Raw genomic sequence first — 15,946 nt, forward strand, 5'->3', positions numbered from 1 at the left:
ACTTGGTCTATATCTTTATTATCCAATTATCACACTCGGATACTTAGGGACCAATGACAGGTGGTGTTCCTGCAAGCTGGACAGCGGAGCTGCCCATTTTCAAAACTCATCAATACCCTCACCTCAGTATCTGGACCAGACCCAAGATGTCTCCCTATCAAATTTGGCTGTATTTCTTACACTTTTTCACACACAGAAAGTTGACAATCAACACCTATCCTTTACCTACAATTTTAGAGTAAGTGAAAACAATCCCACACTGATGCACCACAGATAACAGTCCAAAGTTTCTTCCCAGATGGATATGTAAAAGTTTCTGAGAACCGTTTCCAGGCACTGTGGAGTGGTCAGTTTTCCACTTAGTGAAATTCATGGCAATGATTGATATCAAATACTTTGATTCATATTACTCCAGCTTGGTCCATATTACCTAAACTATTCCAAGTATTATAACATCTGTTGGGAAAAAAAATTCTTCACATCCTTTAGATACTTAATCTTTCTAAATTTGTTTTCATGACCTCTTAAAATTATATTTTCATAAATAAGAATTTGTTTTCTTGACAAAAGTTTTGTCATGTGTTTATATATCTGACCAACCTTTTGAGGTACATTGTACATTATGAATACAGTAATCAGCCCATGGAGTTTTTTTTTTCATAAAAAGATATATGTTTCAATATTCTTTATTAAGAATGTTCAAATTCATAAACTATGATGGCAACAAATTTATTACAGAAAAATCATTGTCGATCCAATACCACACACAATCTTCTCACTGCTAGTACCAGCTTCTGGGTTCCTTCTTCACTGTTGTCCTTATCCTCTGACTGGCTAGGCTGCACACTCGATTCTTGCAAATAATTTGCCAAAGGCTCATTTTGCCAGGATTCCTCAAAATACTTCTTTTTCTGGCCCAAGATACAAATTTCATCTTGTTCAGTAATGTGATCCTTTAGGTTTTCCATGAGATATTGCCAGTCAATAAAGGCTTCAATCTGTATCAAATACAAAGGAAAAATATCAATAAAAGTGAAGAAAGAGAAATGTTAAAATACACAAACTTTATGCCATCATTTTAAAACTGAAAAAAAAAAAGCCTATCCTTTCTTAATTTTGATCTGCTGTACTGATGTTCCCCCAAGTGAGCACTAAAATAGATTGTGAGTCACTGCAGAGAGATCTGAACATACTTTGGGAATGGAGTCAGAAATGGGAAATGAACTTCAACATTAAGAAATGTAGTATTGGTTGCATGTTATTGTGGCAGAGTAGCATGCAGTTACTACTTTAGGGTCTATATGGGGCACCCCTACAAACCAGAGCCACACATAATTTTGTCTGTGATAGAGGAAAACTCTGTTCATAGAGAAATGATGACACTTTTATACTATGACTGGCCTTCCGTTATGCTGTCCCCCAACCCCTTGTCCTGTACCATTTCTCTGAATATTCATTTCCTTTTTTCACCTATCCTGTGGTGGGGGAAGAGAATGCTACCACCAAGTCTTTCCACTTGAGTCTTAAGAGGCAACAAAAAACAGGATGGGGGATGGGATTAGGAGTCCTACTACTACCATGGTTTGGACACATGGAAAGAATGAGTGAAGAAAGACTAGTAAAAGAGGTATGGAAGGCAGATGTGGAGGGAGTGAACATGAGGGGATGTCCTAGGATGAGGTGGATGGATGGGGTGAAGGGGGCTTTGGGGATGAGGGGAATGTCTGTTGAGGAAGGATGGGAGAGGACAGAAGACAGGGGTGAATAGAGAATGGTTGTATATGGATGATGTTGTGATGCATGAGGTGGAATGGGCGGGGGAGGGGGGGTGAGGTAGTATGTGTGAGCAAAATTTGATGCAGCCCTAGGGATTTCTCCCCTTCTCCTTTTATGCATGGGGGGACAGAGAGGGGGGGTCGCCGATTTAATGAAGCGGCCTTGCTGTGGATGTGCTGTGTCTTGCGACATTGCTTCTGACCCAGGGCAGTGGACAAGGTGCAGGGATGACCCGTCATCCAGGAGGTGCTAAGATAAGAGGGAGGGTGGAGGGGTGTGGAATGTATTCAGGGATGGAATGGGTGGGAATGATTTTATGCCCTTTTCCTTTTTGGCTACCTTCCTTGTAAGGGGGAAAATGCCTTGGTATATGTATGTATGTATGTATGCATGTACTACCTGTAGCCCCAAAGGGGACATTCCTAAAAAAAGTAAAGGCATAAGAGGGTCTAGGAGTTTTCCAACCAGTACCCTAAGGTTTGGGTCTTTTAATGTGCGTGGATGTGGTACAGATGAAAGTAAAAGGGAAGAGATGGGCAGTATGTTTGTGAGAAGAAAGATGGATGTGCTAGCTTTGAGTGAAGCTAAAATGAAAGGGAAGGGCAACTGTGAGTTTGGGAGTGTAGTTGGGAGGTACTCAGGAGTGAAGAGGGGATGAGGGAGAGAAGGGGTGGCTATACTAGTAAGTGAAGAGATAAGTAAGCTTGCAGTGGAGTGGAAGGTTTCATCAAGGTTGATGTGGATGAAGGTGAAGCTAGGTAGATGTGGGTTTTTGTATGTGTGTATGGGCCTGGTAGTGAGAAGAGCATAGAGGAAAGGGAGGCTTTTTAGGTAGATATAAATGAGTGCATAGAGGGATTAGGGAGAAATGTCAATGTTGTTGTACTGGGAGACCTTAATGCTAGGATAGGAAACATAGACGGAGTGATTGGGAAGTATGGAGTTCCAGGTAAAAATCGTAGTGGAGAATTGATGGAGATGTGTCTTGAAGAGAGTTGATGATAGCAAATACAGTGTTTAGGAAGAAAGTCAAGCATAAGTACACATGGGGGAGGGTGGTGGATGGAAAGGTGGCAGATAGAGCGTTAATGGACTATATAGTGGTGACCAGGAGTATGGTAGGAAGAGTTAAGGATGTACATGTTATAAGGGGAGAGAGTGGGGGAATATCAGATCATTTTCTGGAAGGTAAATTGAGAGTGGAAAATAGGTGGAGAAAGAGGAAAAGGGCAGAAGGTAGGGAGGTAATTAGAGTGAACTACTTAAATGAGAAAGAAAAGGAGAAGGAGTATAAGAAGAAGCTGAGAGAGGAGTGGGAGGGAGTGAAGTATAGAGTAGAACTAGGAATGGGGATGGTTCAAGGAGGGAGTCATAAGGTGTGCAAAGATAGTGTGTGGAACAAGGAGGGCAGGAGGAAATAGAAGAAATAGAAGGAGATCTCTGGGGAAACATACTACTTGATATGACCATTGAATACACAATGACTCAGTGGATGAAAGAAAATACCAGATACAGAAACAATGAGGAATCATTGAGACTAGATTTAATACTTATATGAGAACCTGAAATTATGGACAGAATTGATTACAAAACTCCAATAGGGAAGAGTGACCATGTACTAATAGAATTAGAACTAAAAGAGCAAGTGGACTTAAGAAGAAATTAGAAACATAGAAAAGGAAGACGAATGTACAACAAAACAAATTTTGAGAAACTCAAAAAATTCTTTCAAAATGCAAACTGGGATAAATTCCTTAATGAAGAAACAAAGATGGAAGACAAATTCTTTCAAAATGAAGAAACAAATAGGGAAGAGAAATACATACACATACCAAAGGCTTTTTCCCCCTACACAGGGGGTAGCCAAAAAGAAAGAGGCATAGAAACCACTCCCACTCATTCCATTTCCTATAGATTCCACTCCCCTCCACCCTCCTCCCTCCCTCTTATCTTGGCACCTCCTGGATGACGGGTCATCCCTGCATCCTTTCCACTGCCCTGGGTGAGAAGCAGTGTCGCAAGACACAGCACATCCACACCAAGGCCGCTTCATAAATTCAGCGACCCCCCTCTCTGTCCCCCATGTAGAAAAGGAGAAGATGGGGGAGAAATCCCTTTGGGCTGCGTCATATTTTTTCTCATACATACTTCCTCACCCCCCATCCCCCACCCACTCCCCCTCATGCATCACAGCATCATCTATACACAACCCCTCTCCATTCACCCCTATCTTCTGTCCTCTCCCGTCCTTCCTCCACAGACATTCTTTTGTAATGCCCCTTTCACACCATCCATCCATCTCATCCTAGGATGCCCCCTCATATTCATTCCTAATATACTAAAAGAAATTTACTGTGAGGGAATAAACAAATATGTACCAAAACAGAAGCAAGAAAGGTTATAAATAAAGTGCTGTTACAACAATAAATGTAGTGAGGCTAAGGATAAAAGATACAAAGCTTGGAAAAGATGGAAAAAAGATAAAAACGAGTAAATGGCAAACATAAATTAAGTTAAGAAATGATTATGTAAACAATAGGCAAAGATGAAAAGAGAAAAACTATGAAAGAGATATAATAGAAAAATGCAAGGAACAACCTAAACTATTTTACAGGTATGTAAATGGTAAACTAAAAAACAAACAAGAAATGGAAAAACTGCACCAGGGAAATTATGAATATACAGAAGAAGAAGAAATGGCCAATAAAGGAAATAACTGCAACACAGAAGGAAATCAGAGACCAGTCCAGATGGAATTGCAAATTGGATATTGAAAGAATGCATAGAGGAGTTGACGGACAAAATATACAATATAATTAAATACTCACTCAAAGAAGGACAGGTATCACAGGACTGGAAAAATGCAAATATTGTAGCAATATATAAAGGAGGGAGCAAGGAAAATCCAACAACTACAGACCAGTCTCCCTTACAAGCACAATAGCAAAAATATGTGAAAAAGTTACCAAAAGTACATGGGATAAACTGGAAGAAAAAAATATACTGAAAATAAAACAATTTGGATTTAGACAGGAAAGATCATGTACAACAAACCTGATCTGCTTCTATTCAAGACTAAAAGAAATAATACAAGAAAGGGATGGATGGGCAGACTGTGCCTTTCTAGACCTGCAAAAAAGCATTTGATAAAGTACCACACAAAAAATTAATAAGAAAAATAGAATCAATAGGTGGATCAAAGGAAAATTACTGGAATGGATGGAAGACTTCCTGACTGGGAGAAAAATGAGGGTAGTAATTAGAGACAAATACTTGAACTGGGAAGAAATGATATGTGGTGTCCTGCAAGGTTCAGTATTGGCTCCAATCATGTTTGACATGGATGAAGGAGTGGAGTGTTATATGAATTTCTTCACAGATGACACAAAAATACTAAAGAAAGTAAGAGCAGAGGAGGTTTGTGAATCATTACAGTTAGACCTAGACAAAATCTGGAAAAGGATTCAAAAGTGAGAAGTGAACTTCAATATCAAAAAGTTATAATGGAGTTGCAACACTGCCTCTAACCCAGGGCAGTGGACAAGATGCAGGGATGACCCATCATCCAGGAGTTGCCAAGACAAGAGGGAGAGTACAGGGTGGAGGGGAGTGGAGTGTATTAGGAATGGAATGGGTGGAAATGGTTTTTATGCCTTTTTCTTTTTGGCTACCTCCCTTGTAAGGGGGGAAAAGCCTTTGGTATATGTATGTACAATGGAGTTTGGAAAAAGTAAAAATAGAATATCAACAAATTATAAAATTGGTTAAGAAGTAAAAAAAGTGAACTCGGAAAGAGACCTTGGAGTAATAATCAGCAAAGACATGACACTGGACAAACATATCAATAAAATAGTCGGAGAAACCTTCGATCTATTAAGGTCAATGAAAGTGAAATTTAACTATTTGGATGAGGAAATGATTAAAAAAAATATTAGTTACACTAATAAGACCAAAACTGGAGTACGCAGAAACACTATGGACACCTAGTACTAAAAAGAATATAAAGAAATTAAAAATAATAGAAAGAGCAACGGCAAAGTTGGCACTAACTCTCTCCAAATTAACATACAAAGATTGTCCAAATTGGAACTACCAACTCTGGAACAAAGAAGAGAAAGAGATCTACTGATTATTTATAGAATCATGAAAGGAATGGAAATCCTAGAGATGATTTATCAAAATGGGACAATGGAAAAACAAGAGGACATGAAACACTCAAAAAGGATAACTATAAGAGAGATCTTAAAAAAAAAAAAAAAAAAAAAAAAAAATCCCCATATAGTGGTGGATTAAAAAAGAGAAAGATACCCCTAATGAAGGAAATAACTGTAACACAGAAGGAAATCAGAGACCAAATAAAAAACCTTGATGTCAGAAAATCACAGTCTGGATGGAATTCCATATTGGATATTAAAAGAATACATAGATGAGTTGATAATGAAATACTAACTCAAAGAAGGAATGGTACCACAAGACTGGAAAAATGCAAATATTGTACCAATATATAAAGGAGGGAACAAGGAAAATCCAACTAACTGCAGACCGGTCTCCCTTACAAACACAATAGCAAAAATTTGTGAAAAAGTTGTCAAAATTAGATGGGTTAAACATCTGGAAGAAAAAATATATACTGAATCCAAAACAATTTGGATTTAGACAAAGATCATGCACAAAAAACTTAATCTGCTTCTACTCGAGACTAATAGAAACAATACAAGAAAGGGATAGATGGGTAGACTCTGCTTCTCTAGATCTACAAAAAGCATTTAATAAAGTGATGATGATATGGTTTGACATCACACACTCCCCCTTTATTGGGAGGCTGGGATGGTGCCCCTCACAGAGGGCTTTGTAGCATGGAATTTAATGAACCATGCCCTTGGTTCAACTTCGCTGGTGGCAGGATTTGAACCACCCTCACCTCGACCTTCACCGCAAGTAACAACACCCTACCACACAAAAAACCATAAAGAAAAATGGAATCAACTGGTGGCACTAAAGAAAAATTATTGGAATGGATGGAAGACTTCTTGACTAGGAATAAAATGAGGTAGTAATTAGAGACAAATACTCGAATTGGGAAGAAATGATAAGTGGTGTCCCATAAGGTTCAGAATTGGATCCAATCATGTTTGCCATATATGAAAATGACAAGGATGGTGTGGAATGTTATATGAGCTTCTTCATAGATGACACAAAAATACTAAAGAAAGTAAGTATAGAGGAAGATTGTCAATCACTACAGACCTAGATAAAATCTGGAAATGGAGTCAAAAATGGGAAGTGAACTTTAACATCAAGAAGTGTAGTATAATCGAGTTTGGAAAAAATAAAAATAGAATATAGAGAAATCATAAAATTGGTGAAGAAGTAAAATAAAATTAACTCGGAAAGGGACCTTGGAGTAATCAGCAAAGACATGTCACCGGACAAACATATCAATAAAACAGCCAGAGAAACCTTCAACCTAATAAGGTCAATGAAAGTGGCACTTGACTAGTTGGATGAGGACATGGTCAATAAAATATTAGTTACACTGATAAGACCAAAATTGGAGTATGCTGCAACACTATTGACACCCAACACTAAAGAGAATATAAAAAAATTAGAATACAAAGAGCAACGACAAATATAGCACCAACTCTCTCCAAATTTACATATGAACAAAGATTGTCCAAATTGGAACTACCAACTCTGGAACAAAGAAGAGAAAGAGATCTACTGACTACTTATAAAATCATGAAAAGAATGGAAATCCTTGATAGAGATGATTTATTAAAGTGGAACAACAGAAAAGCTAGAGAACATGAAAAGAAACTCAAAATGATTAATTATAGAAGAGATCTGAAAAGAATAGCTTCCCACACAGAGTGGTGGATACCTGAAATAAATTAGATAAAGCAACAGTGTATGCAAACACTATTCAAGAATTTTAGAACAAACTTGATGCTAAAAGATACAAAAACAGGTCACTATGAGCATAGCTCCCTTCCTGCATAATACAACTAGGTAAAATACAAAGGCTTTTTCCCCTTTACAAGGGAGGGAAAGGAGAGATTTATGGAGGACAACACAAAGGAGGGGAGAGCAAAAGTTAAAATGCTGCTCAGTATTTCTTTATGAGTAGAAATTAGTTTCTGACACAAAAGAATGCTGTGTGGCTCTGATCTGCAAGGGTGTTCTCTTAAGTCCCTGCTTATATCTATATCAACAAAGGCCCCATTTCTGAACATGTATGAACATGTGCATCTTACCTGCTGTTTGAGTACATCTGGATCGAAAGCTACTTCTCTTATTCTTGATTTTACACACAAGTTAAATGCTTTCTTCATGTACTGTAAACTGTCAGCCACCAAGTTCAACACTTCAGCAATAGTAGGTAAAGGTGAGTTAGCAAATGCCTTTGGCAAGATATACAAGAGGCATGATATGAAATCCTTCACCATTACAAGTGGAAGGACTTTCACTCCTGTTACTTCTGGACTGGATGTTACAGACTTTTCTTCTAACTCACTTTCACTTTGCTCATCATCACCACTGTCACTACTACTATCATTACTGTCATTACTTTCACTGTCACTTTCTGATGTGTCTTTATCATTATGCATCCCATTTGTTAATTTTGGCTTCTTTAACGGTTTTCCAGAATGTGTTCTTTTCCTCTTTGCACTTCTACCCTCATTTACACTGTCTTCTGTTTCAGCCTTGTCGACTACTTTGACTCTTTCAACACTAGTAACAAATGTGGTCCATAGAGCTTGAAGCACTTTTACAATGGCTTCAATCAACAAGCTCAGAGACTGTGATGAAGGTGATGCTTGCACAGTACTGATGAGCTGAGGTAAAAAGGTGAGAAGACTATGTTTTCTTACCAACTCTGCAGCCCCAAGAAGAACCTTACACATTGCTTCCAGTACAGCAAGACAATGAACCTGAAAAAAAAAAAATGTATCAAGTAAACATATATGATGCTCTACTTGAATAAAATTTAATGACTAAATATTTCTGAAAATTTCAATTTGACGACCTGCTGTGGAAAAACTGCAACTTTTTGCATTGCTTTTGACACAAGCAGTATCACAGGGGACAGAAAAACCCTTCATCTCACAGATGTTAAGATGGAAGAGATAACTAAATATTATTTACTTGTTAATCATGCAGGGATGTGCTTTGACCTTGCCACTACTCTTATATTGTCGAGATAACTTTTGTTACATATTTCCAGATAAGGTCTTTGCCAAACCACAAAGCAGCAGCATTTCCCCACCTCCACAAGGAGGTCAGGCCCACAGAGGCCCAGAAATTCACTTAGTTCACCCTACCACTTCTATCCAAATACTGTCCCTTTCTTTATTCCTGTTTTTTTGCACCTGCCCTCCTACACCTCTTGTTAATGACCAGAGACATAGAAACCAACCCATGACCAACATGTGCAAAACCAATAAAACATTTACACATGTTCATCAAATGCAATGCATGTCACTCTTGGTCCCACATTACACTGTCCAAAACAAACTATCTATATACCACAGACATTCTTATAGGGAAGGTAGCCAGCCAAGGCACACACCCACTCCTACCTACCACCCATTTACTTCCCTCTTATCTTAGCTCCTCATGGATGAAGTCCCTGTCTCTTGCCCACTGCCTGGGTCAGAAGCATTGCAGGAAGACACAGCAGGGCTGCTTCATTTACACGGCAAACCTCCCTCCTTGTTCCCACATGCATCAAAATATCATTACAGTACACAACCATTCTCCACTCACACCAATCCCCTTACCTTCTCCATTCCCTGCTCAACAGATATTCCCCTCTTGCTCAAAGCCCTTTTCACCCCTACCCATCCATCACATTTTTGGTCATCTCCTCAAGCTCACTCCATCCACCTCTACTTTCCACATTCTTTTCACTAATCTTTCTTCACTCATTCTTTCCATGTGTCCAAATCATACCAATAATTTTTCATCAGCACTATCTGCCAGCACCCTTTCTACCCTCACTCTCCTCCTCATCTCCTCATTTCTCACTCCATCCATCCTTGTAATCCCCACCATATGTATCAAAAGCTAATGCAAACTAGTTTAAAAAATGGAGCTGCAACCAACACACAACAATATATGTGCCCAAAAATGTAATAACCCAACAACACACAAAACATACTACAAATAAACATCAACAAAATCACAAACACACACAGCTACTGTACTTCCTACATGAACACAACATACACATACATCTAATCCTAGAACCAAAATTGGCACCACAATCTGCACCACCACCCACATTCACTGATTACACAAGAGAAAGGGAAGACTACACCTAACACAAAGGTGGACTTTAACACTAATACATAACAGCATACCCTTTTCCAACAAGAAAATCCAAACAAATGTTGACAGACACCACAAGAGAAATAACTACAGTCCAAACTCTAATAAAGAAAACTATCTTTCTTCACTCATTCTTTCCATGTGTCCAAACCATCCTAATACTCTTTCATCCACCCTATCTCCCAACTCCCTTTCCACCCCTGTTCTCCTCCTCACCTCCTCATTTCTCACTCTATCTAGCCTAGTAACACCCATTATACTTTTCAGACACCTCATCTCAAACACATTCAAACTCCTTCTCTCTTCCTCTCTTATCTTCCATGTTTCTGCCCCATACAGTGCTGTTGGCACAATCACTCCTTCATACAGTCTCCTCTTAGCATCCATTCCCAAATGTCTATTCCTCATTACACTCTTTAATCCACCAAGGCATTTACTCGCTTTTTTCAATCTACATTCTACCTCCACTTTCACTCCACCTTTTCCCGACACATTTGCACCCAAGTATCTAAAACTATCCACTTCCTCCAGTTGCTCTCCCTTAATGCTCACATCCAGTCTGCTGCCACTTTCACCCCTTGAACATCTCATCACCTTTTACCCACATCTATCTTTAGCTTTCTTCTTTCACACACTCTCCCAAACTCTGCCACCAACTTCCTCAATCCCTCCTCCGATCCTGCCACAAGTGCAGTGTCGTCCGCAAACAACAGCTGGCTCACCTCCCACTTTTCTCCATTTTCTTTAACCATCTTCAATCCCTGACCCACTACCCTTGCATTTACCTCTCACACCACTCCATCCATGTACAAGTTGAACAGCCAGGGCAACATAACGCATCCCTGACGAAGCCCCATCTTTACCTTGAACCACTCACTCTCTCCACTTCTAATCCTGACACATGCTCTACTACTCTCGTACAAACTCTTGACAGCTCCTAGAAGCTTTCCTCCTATTCTGTATATCCACAAAACCTCCCACAGTGCCTTTCTATCTACCTTGTCGTAAGCCTTTTCCAGATCCATAAAAGCCAAAAAAACATCCTTCCCCTTTCCTATAGCTTTCTCACATATTTGTTTTACCACAAAAATCTGATCTACACAGCCTCTACCCGTCCTAAATCCACACTGTTCCTCACCAATTACTCCCTCTGTTCCTCTCCTAATCCTCTCAACAATATCATCCCATAAGCCTTCCCAACTACACTTAACAAGCTAATCCCTCTGAAACTACTACACTCACACTTGTCCCCTTTTCCCTTGTAAAGTGGAACTATACAGGCACTCCTCCAGTCCTCCGGCACTCTATCCTCTCTCCAGCAAACATTAAATAACCTCACCAGCCAGTCCACCATCACTGTACCTCCTTTTTTTTAGACATTCTGTATGGCACATCCATCCAGACCAGGTGCCTTACCTGCTTTCATCATCTTAACAGCCTTCACTTCACCTTCCTTATTTCTCTTCCATTTTCCTCATTCATCATGGTCATTTTCTTAGCACCTCCCACTGCAACTATCTTTCCCTCCCTATCCTCCTTCACAATGAGCAACTCCCTAAAATATTCTGCCCATCTTCCCCATGCTGCCTTCTCTTCCATTATCATCTCTCCATCTGCACCTTTTACCTTTTCCTCTCTACTTGATTCGCCTCCTCTTCTTCTCTTAATTTCTTTCCAAAACATCTTACATGGAGAGGGTGGTGGATGGAAGGGTGGTAGATAGAGCATTAATGGACTATGTAGTGGTAGATAGGAGTATAATAGGAAGAGTTAAGGATGTACATGTGCTAAGGGAAGAGGGTAGAGGAATATCAGATCATTTTTTGGTGGAAGGTAAGTTGAGAGTGGAGGATAGATGGAGAAAGAGGAAAAGGACAAAAGGTAGGGAGGTGCTTAGAGTGAACTCTTAAAATGAAAAGGAAAAGGAGAAGGAGTAAGCTGAGAGAGGAGTGGGAGGGAGTAAACGATAGAGTAGAGCTAGGAGTGGAGGAGGAATGGGGATGGTTCAAGGAGGGAGTCACAAAGTGTGCAAAGATGGTGAAAAATAGAAAGTATGCAGTGATTTATGTCCCGCCTAAATCTCACACATGGAATGAAAGTGAATACTCCAAAATGCTGGAAGACACAAGAAAAACACTAAATGAAATACTAAGGAAAGAAGGAAATCTGGTAATTATGGGCGTTTTAACTTCTTCAGTACGGGCCAAAATCTCGCGGGCAGCATTAGCTGCCAGACGAACGATGTGTCGTAATAATACTCGCATCAAAAAATATAGTCACCACTTATATCGATCGTTCTCTCTTTCACCCGTGAATTTTGATAACCATAGAAAATGTGATGAAGACAGTTTAGAGAGTATGTCATTACGCAGGGGCAACTACAATAAATATAATCAAGACACCGATATGGCAGCCTCGCGTATCCACTTGCTCCTCATGCCGCCTACGTATGCAGCACCGTATGGAAGGGGTTAATGAAGCGGCCTTGCTGTGGATGTGCTGTGTTTTGCGACACTGCTTCTGACCCATGCCAGTGGACAGGGTGCAGGGATGACCCGTCATCCAGGAGGTGCTCAGATAAGAGGGAGGGTGGAGGGGTGTGGAGTGTATTCAGGGATGGAATGGGTGGAAATGATTTTATGCCTTTCCCTTTTTGGCTACCTCCCTTGTAATGGGGAAAAAGCCTTGGTATATGTATGTCCGTCAAGGTAACAGAGAATACACAGAAGATATAGAAATGGCAGATATTATGAACAAACATTTCAAATCTGTATTCACCAAAGAAAAAGAAAATCAACAAAACTGTGATCAAAGAAATGAAGTAAGATTTCCTCCAATGAAAGAATTAAATATTACTCAGAATGAAAGTGGGAGGTGAGCCAGCTGTTGTTTGCGGACGACACTGCGCTTGTGGCAGGTTCGGAGGAGGGACTGAGGAAGCTGGTGGCAGAGTTTGGGAGAGTATGTGATACAAGAAAGCTAAAGATAAATGTGGGTAAAAGTAAGGTGATGAGATGTACAAGGGGTGAAAGTGGCAGATGACTGGAAGTGAGCATTAAGGGAGAGCGACTGGAGGAAGTGGATAGTTTTAGATACTTGGGTGCAAATGTGTCAGGAAAAGGTGGAGTGAAGGTGGAGGTAGAATGTAGATTGAAAGAAGCGAGTAAATGCCTTGGTGGATTAAAGAGTGTAATGAGGAATAGACATTTGGGAATGGATGCTAAGAGGAGACTGTATGAAGGAGTGATTGTGCCAACAGCACTGTATGGGGCAGAAACATGGAAGATAAGAGAGGAAGAGAGAAGGAGTTTGAATGTGTTTGAGATGAGGTGTCTGAGAAGTATGATGGGGGTTACTAGGCTAGATAGAGTGAGAAATGAGGAGGTGAGGAGGAGAACAGGGGTGGAAAGTGAGTTGGGAGATAGGGTTGGTGAAAGAATATTAGGATGGTTTGGACACATGGAAAGAATGAGTGAAGAAAGACTAGTAAAAGAGGTATGGAAGGCAGATGTGGAGGGAGTGAACATGAGGGGACGTCCTAGGATGAGGTGGATGGATGAGGTGGATGGATGGGGTGAAGGGGCTTTGGGGATGAGGGGAATGTCTGTTGAGGAAGGACGGGAAAGGACAGAAGACAGGGGTGAATGGAGAATGGTTGTATATGGATGATGTTGTGATGCATGAGGTGGAATGGGTGGGGGGATGGGGGGTGAGGTAGTATGTGTGAGCAAAATTTGACACAGCCCAAAGGGATTTCTCCCCGTCTTCTCCTTTTATGCAATGGGGGGACGGAGAGGGGGGGTCGCTGATTTAATGAAGCGGCCTTCCTGTGGATGTGCTGTGTCTTGCGACATTGCTTCTGACCCAGGGCAGTGGACAAGGTGCAGGAATGACCAGTCATCCAGGAGGTGCTAAGATAAGAGGGAGGGTGGAGGGGTGTGGAGTGTATTCAGGCATGGAATGGGTGGGAATGCTTTTATGCCTTTTCCTTTTTGGCTACCTCCCTTGTAAGGGGGAAAAAGCCTTGGTATATGTATGTATGCAGAATGAAATAAGGAATCAAATATCAAAGCTTGATGTTAATAAGTCACATGGCGTGCACAGAGTTGCAAACTGGATAATAAAGGAATGTATAGAAGAACTAACAGAAACAATATACAAAATAGTTGAATCCTCACACAAAGAAGGAAAACTACCAAGAGACTGGAAAAATGCCAATATAGTGCCAATATATAAGGGGGGAAATAAGGAAGACCCAACAAATTATAGACCGGTGTCCCTAACAAGTACAATAGTTATAATCTGTGAGTGGATCATCAAAGATAGATGAACAAAATATCTGGGGGAGAACAAAATACTGAACCCAAGGCAATTTGGATTCAGACAGGGAAGATCATGTACAACTAATTTGTTTCTATTCAAGATTGATATATTGCAAGAAAGCGATGTCTGGGCAGACTACGCCTTCCTGAACTTACAAAAGGCATTTGATGAGGTACCACACAAGAAAATTGCTAAATAAACTGGAAACAATAGGAGGCATACATGGAAAACTATTAAATTGGATGGAGGACTTCCTATATGGAAGAAAAATGAGAGCAGTGCTCAGAGACAAATATTCAAAATGGGAAGAAATGAGTAGTGGTGTCCCACAGGGGTCAGTGCTGGCTCCGATAATGTTTGCTATATATATAAAGGACATGGACGAAAGTATTGAATGTTACATGAACTTCTTTGCAGATGACGCAAAGTTATTAAAGAGAATAAACTCCAAAATACCTTGTGACTCATTACAGAGTGATCTGAACAAAGTCTCAGAGTGGAGCAAGAATTGTGAGGTAGAATTCAACATCAAGAAATGCAGTATAATCGAATTTGGGAAAAGCAAGAAGAGAATATCAGGACAGTATAAAATTGATGGAAAAGAAGAAAGTAAATTCTGAAAGGGACCCAGGAGTAATCATCACCAAAGACATGTCGCCAGAAAAACATATAAATAAAATAGTCAGAGAAACATCCAATTTGTTGAGATCAATAGAGGTGGCCTTTAAATACCTGGATAAGGAAATGATTGAGAAAATATTACAAACACTGATAAGACCAAAACTGGAATATGCATCGCTGATATCACCCAGTACAAAAAAGAATATAAGAAAATTAGAAAGAATACAAAGAACAACGACATAGATGGCCTCAACACTTTCAAACCTGACATATGAACAAAGACTGGCCAAACTGGAATTGCCAACCCTGGAACAAAGAAGAGAAAGAGGGGACCTACTAACCATCTACATAATTATGAAAGGAAAAGAATGCCTTGATAAAGAGGGACAGAGGAAAAATAAGAGGACATGCAATGAAACTCAAAAAGAACAACTACAGAAGAGACCTGAAAAAGAACAGCTTCCCACACAGAGTGATAGATCTATGGAACAAATTGGACAAAAAATAGTATATGCAAACACAATACAAGAATTTAAGAACAACTTTGATTTTGCAAGATACAAAAACAGGTCACCACTAGCATAGCTCCCCTTCCCATGAAATACAACTAGGTAAATACAAATAGGTAAATAATGTCCATACTATAGCCCAGAGGTGGGCAGTCCAAATGCGGAAGTCCAATTATCCAATTAATTGGATCTGCATTTTTGAATTGGACAACTGAATCAGACTAACCCCCACCAAACAAATCGGATAATTGCAATCAGACTGCCAAAAATCTAAAGTGATTTGCGATTAATCAAGGTCGACGTCATCTTTGTTTTTCACAATAACAGTTTCTTATTAATAAATTTTTCTACATTTTTCTCAAGTAAATATTTTTAAATTTTATTCT

At 39.8% G+C, this 15,946-nt stretch overlaps 1 protein-coding gene across 1 annotated transcript in view; it reads right to left on the bottom strand.

Annotated features, from left to right (window-relative positions):
- Positions 1-655: 655 nt before the first annotated feature.
- Positions 656-15,946, bottom strand: part of LOC143020638 (nucleolar pre-ribosomal-associated protein 1) — a 138,582-nt gene continuing 123,291 nt past the window's right edge. The window contains exons 14-15 of the mRNA XM_076177136.1: positions 8,031-8,708; positions 656-998 (exon numbers count right to left, since the gene is read on the bottom strand). Of these exons, the coding sequence (XP_076033251.1) occupies positions 744-998; positions 8,031-8,708 (933 nt within the window). The 3' untranslated portion in view covers positions 656-743. The remainder of the gene's footprint in view (positions 999-8,030; positions 8,709-15,946) is intronic.

This window comes from Oratosquilla oratoria, chromosome 40 (genome assembly GCF_046742065.1).
Source record: "Oratosquilla oratoria isolate Oo_2021 chromosome 40, ASM4674206v1, whole genome shotgun sequence".
NCBI classification, from domain to species: domain Eukaryota; kingdom Metazoa; phylum Arthropoda; class Malacostraca; order Stomatopoda; family Squillidae; genus Oratosquilla; species Oratosquilla oratoria.